This window comes from Pteropus alecto, unplaced genomic scaffold, assembly GCF_000325575.1.
Source record: "Pteropus alecto unplaced genomic scaffold, ASM32557v1 scaffold30, whole genome shotgun sequence".
NCBI lineage: Eukaryota > Metazoa > Chordata > Mammalia > Chiroptera > Pteropodidae > Pteropus > Pteropus alecto.
The window spans coordinates 337,804-345,910 of NW_006429782.1; the positions used below are offsets into that span (position 1 = coordinate 337,804).

Genomic DNA, 8,107 nt, shown 5'->3' on the forward strand with positions numbered 1-8,107 from the left:
CTTTTCCGGGGGGGGGGGCTTGTCTTGAAGTTGTCAAAGGTGGGGGGGAGGGGCAGGACCAGACTAGACACTGGGTGAGAAATGTCCCCTCAGCACTTCTTGGGGCTGGTGGGGGGAGAAGGGGGGCGGGGTGCTGCTTTGCTGTGCTGGTGACTCTTGAGCACCGTGGCCTCTGAGAGGGTCTTTGTGCCCGGGGACCCCTGCTCCTGCTGGACACTCAGGTCCTTTGGGCACATGGCCCTTCCCACTTTTTTACAGGGGCCACTCGCCTGTGCCCCCGCATTGCCCTTTTACCCGTCCTGCGGGAAGCCCCAGGAGGCCTGGGTAAAGGGCGTCTGGCCTGGTTGGGGAGAAAAGGTGGAAGGCCAGGGCCACTGGGTGGCTGTGGCTCATCCTCCCAAGACTGGTGAGGTTTGGGGGCCTGTGCTGCAGAACTCCCCTGGGTGGGGCCAGGCTCTTAGCACGGAGCCAGCGTGGTGACCTAGCCTCGGCCAGGAGCCCCTGCCCCAGGAGCCCCTGCCCCAGGAGTGGCTTAGGACCTTTGGAGAGTTCATGTGCAGGGTGAGGGGCCTGCCTCCTGGACCCTCCTGCCTTCCCACCTGTCCCTGTGATGTACCATCTGGGGTGTCACCACCGGGCCTGTTGGGTTCTGCCCATCTGTTTTATTGGCGGCCTGGGCGGGTGGGGGGTGTGACTGGACTGGGGTGGGGGGCTGTGCCAGGCTCTGGGACATCCCTGGGCGTCCCTGGCAACCCCTGGCTGGGGGCAGAGCACGTTGCATTCTGGGATGCTGACCTCGCTTGGGGTCTCCAAGGGCAGCGGGGAGTCTCAGATCTGGGCTAGCAAGGCCATTTCGAGCCTCACTTTCTCTCATCTGTGGAGTAGGCATCACCTGGTGCCTCCTTCCCTGACTCGGTGGTGACATGGGCCTGTCCCCATGAGAAACTCACTCTGTCTCTTCCCGAGCACAGGGAGGTGGGCGCAGTTACGACACCATTTTGCACATAGGGACACTGAGGCCCAGAGAGGTGTAGGCTTAGGGCCGAGAGCGTGAATGGGGAAGGGCTAGTCCAGGGTCCCTACAAGGCAGGCGCTCGAGTCCGGGCCGGCCATCGTCTCTGTTAGCCTGAGGATGGGAGGGTGCCTGGAGCCCTCTGGGCCAGGGGCACCAGCACCTGGAACCCGGAACCAGAACCCAGAATCCACCTGGACTCTGGTGTCTGGCAGACGGCTGTAGCCAATCAGAGGCCAGGAATGTCCCGTGGCGCCCCCACCCCCCAGCCCGCCCCGCTGCGTTTATGAAGCAATAATTCACGCTCTTCGCGGAAGGTGCGGTGGGCGACTGCGTGTTTCTCTGTGGCCCAGACGGGTGGGGGCCGCCTTGAGATCCTCGGGAGTCCAGAGCGGGGTAACCCCACTTCCTAGCCCTCTGGAGAGCGGACAGAGGGGGGCGGATGGGGAGAGCGCTCCTCCGCCTCTAGGGAGGCCTCTGGGTTTGCACCAGGATGGGAGGGGTTTTCCCAGAGGCCTTTGCGGTCCCATCTCTATGGGGAGGAAGGTGCGAGGGGACCAGTAGGGTCTGATGGCCTCTCTTGCTGCCCCCAGGTTTCTGCAAACACCCAAATGAGCTGGACACCAGCCGCTGCCCCGCAGTGCCCAGCGTGAGAAGGCGGCGATCGTCCGCTGGCATGCCCCGCCAGCCCTCGGCCTGAGCCCCGTGGCCCCGCCCCCCGCCACCCTGCACTGCCCCGGCTCCCCCGCGGCCCCCACACGTAGGGTCTGATGGCCTCTCTTGCTGCCCCCAGGTTTCTGCAAACACCCAAATGAGCTGGACACCAGCCGCTGCCCCGCAGTGCCCAGCGTGAGAAGGCGGCGATCGTCCGCTGGCATGCCCCGCCAGCCCTCGGCCTGAGCCCCGTGGCCCCGCCCCCCGCCACCCTGCACTGCCCCGGCTCCCCCGCGGCCCCCACACTGCAGTGCGGCCGGGCCCCCCCTCTGGAGGCCCGGCAGCCGCCTCCGCCCGAGGCCCCCGCTGGCCCCCCGGCCCGTGCCAGGGTGCCCTCGGATGAGGACAGAGACCCCGAGAACGCCCGAATGCAGCGGGCGCAGATGGCCGCGCTGGCCGCCATGCGGGCTGCTGCGGCCGGCCTCGGACCTGCACCCAGCCCCAGTGGCTCTGAGGACGGGCCGCCCGGCTCGGAGGATGAGGACACGGCCCAGGAGGGGGCAGCCGGCTCTCCCGGCCCAGGCAGAGAGGTGCCAGGACTTGCCGAAGGCGACAGACACTTGGACGACTTGGGCTCTGACGATGACCTGTGAGTGGCCTCTGCGCACTTTGCGCACTGAGCGGGTGTGTCTAGGCGCTGGGGACACGGGTGTAAGGGCAGGACGAATCCCCCAAGGAAGCGGCAGCCTTAGAACTTTCTGGATGACAGTGGACACGGTCTCCCTCTGCACCGCCCAGTGTGGGGGCCACCAGTTACACGTGGTTGTCGATCACGTGAAAAGTGTCCCACACAGTGGAGGGTTTGCGTGTGTAGCTTGTTTTCCTCTTAACTTGAATGGAGCTCGCCACACGTGGCCGGGGCCCGTCACTGGCGGGAGGGGGTCTTTGTGGGGGGTCTTCTAGTTGAATAAGCAGGTTGTGATGGGGCCACTGAGAACATGAAGCTGGGGTTGGAGGTCAGCTTTCTAGCGTGGTGGGCAGAGGGCTCCTTGCAGAAGTGACGGCCCCCAGGGGCCAGGGGGAGCCTGGAAGGGCATGCCTGGTGGCGGGAGCAGCCCGAGCAAAGGCCCCGAGGCAGGAACCGCCTGGCACTCACGGCCCAGCAGAGGCGGTGAGGGGAGCTGGTTGGCACGGGCGGGGGCTGCGGTGTGTGCCGAGGGATCAGCTCCGGTCATCAGAGTTCGCTGGGGACAAGGCAAGCAGGTCCTGTCATCAGCCAGCTGACAGGGAAACCCAGGCTGGACGAGGAGCCGGCCTTGCCCGGTGGGGGCGAGCTGGCGCCCTTCCGCTGACCTCTGCCCTCTGCCACCCCCAGGAAGCCGAAATGGGAAGAGGAGGAGGAGGAGGAGGAGCTGGAGGAAGACCTGGGGGACGAGGACGGGGATGAGGACGAGGACGAGGAGGACTACGAGGATGAAGAGGGGCTCGGGCCCCCCAGTTCTACTGGCCTGGGCCATGCTGCTCTGCTCCCCCGCAAGGCCCCACCGCCCCAGGCCTTCCGTGGCGGTGACGGCGGGCCCCGCGTGCCGGGTGGCCAGGAGCGAGCAGGGGCCGGCCCGGCCCACCCTGGGGGCGTGGCCCACGTGGCCCCCCAGCTGCAGCCTCCTGACCACGGGGACTGGACATACGAGGAGCAGTTCAAGCAGGTGCGTCGCGTCTCGTGCTGGGGCCGTGAAGCAGGGCACACCGCTGTCACCGGAGTCCTGCCGGCCAGCCCCGGTGCCTGGTGTTTGCCTTCACGTGTGGGTGCCGAGCCGGGCACTGGGGTCCCGTGGGTGAGATGGTCCGGTCGTTAAATGCACAGATGTGGGGGCCACGAGCCAGGAGGGAGAAGTTCGGGGGCCCCTGGTGTCTGCAGCAGTAGGCTGAGCAGAGGGACAGAGCAGAGGGGACAGCCCAAGCAAAGGCCGTGTGTCTGGAGGGGGCACAGCGTGGGCTGCGTGTGGCTCCTGACGTGGGGGCAGAGGCTTCGTGGGCGGCGTGGGGGCCCCTTCCCGGAGGCTCCGGCGGCTGGGGCGGGTCTGGCGGGAGGCAGCCGCCTTGGTGTGGGTGCCAAGCGGCTCCCTGGGGCTCCGCAGGGCTGGGGAGGAAGCCGGCCGTCCTGGTGCCTTCCCGCACGGCCAGGGCAGAGGAAGTGGCCGGGCGGGGCGCCCTTTGAAGTTGGGCCGAGCTGGGCTGGGCAGATGGAAACCAGATGGCGGCCGGGCGGCCAGTGGGGCTCGCATTCCCCCCGCGGCCAGCTGGGCCCTGGCCCGACCCCCGTGGCCCAGCGCCCGTCCTCGCCGGCTCCCGGGTGGGCTGCGGGGCCTCGGCAGGCAGGCCAGGTCCGGCCACCCTCGGGGCCTCCCGAGGAACAGGCTGGTGCTGACCTCCAGGGACCCAAAGCCAGGGAGTCCCCATCAGCCTCCCTCGGGAGCGGGGGGCCAAGGTGTTGGGACCCAGCAGCCATCCGGGATGCGGTGCAGGCCCTCAAAAAGTTTCACACGTGCCCTGCATAGCTGGGAACCGGACCCAGGGGGATGAGCTGGGGGCCGCGGTGGGACTGACAGGGACATGTCCCTGGGCGGGCACAGCCAGCTCCGAGGATGGCGGGGAGAGCTGATCCGCAGGTCCCTGCCCCGGCATCTCAGGCTGGGTGGGGCACTGTCACCTCCTGCCCAGTCCTGGCATGCCGATGGCGGTGCCTTCTGGTAGAATGACAGCCAGCAGACGTCACCTGCTGAGGGCAAGGCCAGCTCCACCCCACGCATGGCCCTGGCTGCCCCCTGGACACCGGCCTGAGCCTGCAACCTGGCCAATGGCACCACCCCACTCCCTGCCTTAGTTTCCCCTCCCTTTCGGAAGGAATGCTTGCTGGGTGGCCGCCCAGCCCGTTTGGCAGATGAGAAACTGAGGCACGGCCCTGGGCGGAGTCTTCCGGGCCCTGAGACCCGGGCCTCTGGGTTCCCTCAGCGGCTGGGCTATCTGGGCGAGCCGTGCGCGTTGGTTCACGTATTTGCCATCTGTCCTGAACACAGCCCTCAGGGAGCCCCGGGCTGGGGGCCAGAGCTGGGCAGACGGCCCAGTCTCTCAGAGTCACGGCCAGCCCGGAGGAACAGGGTGACCAGGTGGGCAGGCACAAGGGGTCAGAAGCCCAGATACCAAAGCCCGCTTGGCGTGTCGGGAGTAGAGGGCCTCGGGCACCAGCATCCCACCTGTCCAGGTGTGATGGTGAAGTCTGAGGCCACGCAGGGCTGGGTCGCGGGGCAGACCGAGGCCAGAGGGCCGGGGACTGGTGTCACGCAGTCACTCGGGGTCGTCCTTGCGGTGAGTGGTCAGGAAACAGGTAAACGGCAGTGGTAGCCGGCGGTCATGGACGGGCTCGGCATCCGTGCTGGCAAAGCCGATGCGTCGGGGAGAACGAGCCGGGCCTCAGGGAGGGGCGGCGAGCCCGGCACAGGAAGCCACGTGCTCGGGTCCTGGGGTGGCACCTGGCCTGGCTCGAATGCCCAGCTGTGTTTCCTGGGCCGTCTTGACCAGTGAGGGGCCGCGCCGCCGTGCTGGGAGCTTACTCCTGCCCCACTGAAAGGGCCAGTGGCCGCGCCTCCCACCCGCCCAGCTGGCCAGGCACCTGTGCAGCCAGTGTCAACAGTGGCCGGGGCCCAGCCAGCCGGCAGATGTCAGAGGCCCTGTTGACTCTGGCGCCACCCCACCCCCTTCCTGGCACGTGGCAGCCCAGCCGGCCGGCCGCCCACTTGGCATCACGTCTGCGTCTTCCTCCCGGTCTTGGCAGGGCCTGGGGCCGACTTCCGCCCGAAAAGCCGCGACGGCCGTGAAGTTCTGCTGCTGGCTAGGGGCTGGGGGGTGGCCAGGCGGGGAGAGCCGGGAGCAGCGGGCTCGTGGCCACGGAACCTTTCCAGGAAAACCTGGAGCCGAGCCTCAAGCCGTGCGGTCCCCGGGGCGTGTGCTGACAGAGGCCGGCGTGCCGGGAGCTGCTGGCCGGGGACCGGGCTGCATCACGGTCGGCGGTCAGGCTCACAGCCTGCTGGCGTCAGATGCTGCATGCTGGTGACGTCCTGGTAGTTCGTTACCCACACGGCTAGGCCTGGGCTCTAGAATGTGCCACTGTGAGATTTGAAGCCCCAAACTCGTAATACAGGTCTTTGGCCGTAGAAGGACTCAGGTTTTCAGTCTGAACCGTTCTACCGAAAATGTCGAGTGTTTTAGCAGCTTCGATAACGTAAGAGGAACAGCACGTAACTTGCCCGTTTAAAGTGTACAGTCGAGAGGCGTGTCCGCACGTCGACAGCTGTGGAACCATCTCCTCTGTCTAGTTCCAGAATGTTCCATCGCTCCTAGAAGCAGCCCCGTCCGCATCAGCAGTCACCCCCATGCTCCTCCCCAGCCCCTGACACCCACTCGCCCACTTCTCATCCCCGTGGACGTGCCCGTTCTGGACGTGTCACGTACATGGAGTCACACCCCACGTGGCCCGTGTGTCCGGCGTGTCTCGCTGAGCGTCGCGTGTTCGGGGTCCGTCCGCGTCGTGGCGTGTGCCAGCACCTCCCCCCTTTTAGGGCCAAGTAAGGCCCCCCATGTGGACGGGCACTCGGGCTCCCGCCTCCAGCTGCCGTGACCATGCTCGTGACTCGCGCACCGTGGGGCGAGGTGGGGACCGACGTGCTGAGGCCCCGCGGGGCGCGTCCCGCTGCCCGCGCGCGAGGCGTTTCTCGGTCCTCACCGCCACTCACGGGTCTCACGGCGGTTTCGACTGGCGCTCAACGTTGCGACGTTTTTCCCGTTTTCCAAGGCGACGTCCGGGTGGCGCGTAACTTGACGGGAGCTCAGATGTGTTTGTAGAGGGGACAGGTCTAGTGTGTTTGTCACTTGACTGTGTGCAGGAAGCGTCTGATGTCGTGTCTCGTGTACTCTCCGGATCCCACGGGAGGAACTGCCACGGGCCCTGTCACAGTGCAGACCAGGGCTGGAGCCGGGAAGTCGCTTGCCGTGGGAGCGATGTCAGAGCTGGGGTCGGTACCCTGGGTGCATGGGCCCCAGCACGTCCTGGGGAGTGGGTAGGCGGTGAGGGGCAGGGTTTTCGGGGAGCCTGGTCTCCTCACTGAGCTTCAGTTTGAAATGGAGGCGGTTGGTCCAGGGCCTCTGGTCGGGGCGTTGAGACCCCGTGCTCGGTCGTGCTGGGTACTGGGCACTCGGGCACAGCCTCCAGCAGCCCCAGTGGCCACCACGTCCTCGCCCTGGGCCATGCCCAGCCCCCGCTCTCCTCCTGGGGCATGTTTTATTCTGGGGGTGTCCTGTCCGCCCTGAGTGCGTGTCCCCCAATACAGGTCCAGGATCTGGGAGGCGAAGCCGAGGGCCTCAGCGGCATTTTCAGCAGTGTGACCGGATCGCACATGTTTTTGTTCTGGCCGTTTCGGCTCGTTTAGATTTTTTAAGTTACGAAAATTACACTTATGTATATTTTAAGTCCGTTCTCGGTTTCAGGAATAACTCTGGATGCCATTTTCGTGCAGAGGCCACTGTACCCCCCCACCCCCGTCCCCCAACACGGCCAGCGTCAGCTGCGGTGTTTCCGAGCCTGACTCGAGCACATACCCCAGAAACGTGATCCTGCAGGGGTCTGGACGGCTCCAGCCAGCGCCGAGCCGGACCCGCTCTTGCTGGGGGTGTTTTTCCCACCCTCACCTCTGCCTGCGGCCAGTACCTGAACGCAGTGTCTGCCGCTGCTGGCTCCGTGTGCGTCCCCATGGGTGCTTTTCCAGGTGGGGTGGGGGCGGTGGCTGGAAGTGGGGGACTCGGCGGGGTGGGGGAGGTGGCACACCTTTGCTTCATCCTGCTGGGGGGTCCCCAGGCTGGGGGTGTCAGAGCAGGACATGGCACTCAGCCCCGAGGGTTTCGGGCTGGGCTGGAGGGGAGGACTGGGGGGAAGGCAGTCCAGAGGGAGGGGCATTGGAGCTGGGGCTTCGCAGGGCGCGTGAGGGTCTGTGGGGGGGCAGGGGGTGTCTGCTGCTTGGAACCGTGTGGCTGGAGCCTAAGGTGGGAAGGGAAAGGCGGGTAGAACGTTAGGGCCAGCGAAAGGGGATCTTGCAGGGCTTGGAGCTGGGAAGCGGGGGAGATGCCGGGAGGACCTGGGGTCTGCGGGGAGAGAGAGGGGTCAGAATCCTCAGGGGAGGACAGTATTCTGGGCAGAGGCCAGGCCAGACTTGGGTTCTGAGCCCATCTGGTGACAGGGGGACCGGCCAGGCCCCGGGCGTCCTGGGGGCCAGCTCCGGCACCAGGCATCCTCCGGAGGTGCCCTGGGCCGTGGGGGCGGGGAGGGCTGTCGGGAAGCCCCTGGGGGAGCCTCCTCCTCCCCGCGGTGCCTGCCTCATCAAAGCGGCTGTG

The 8,107-nt window shown here is 66.8% G+C and overlaps 1 protein-coding gene across 1 annotated transcript in view; it reads left to right on the top strand.

Annotated features, from left to right (window-relative positions):
* The first annotated feature begins 1,782 nt into the window (after nt 1-1,782).
* Nucleotides 1,783-8,107, top strand: part of ARID3A (AT-rich interaction domain 3A) — a 25,871-nt gene continuing 19,546 nt past the window's right edge. Inside the window, exons 1-3 of the mRNA XM_015600034.1 lie at nt 1,783-1,805; nt 1,854-2,315; nt 3,042-3,372. Of these exons, the coding sequence (XP_015455520.1) occupies nt 1,783-1,805; nt 1,854-2,315; nt 3,042-3,372 (816 nt within the window). The remainder of the gene's footprint in view (nt 1,806-1,853; nt 2,316-3,041; nt 3,373-8,107) is intronic.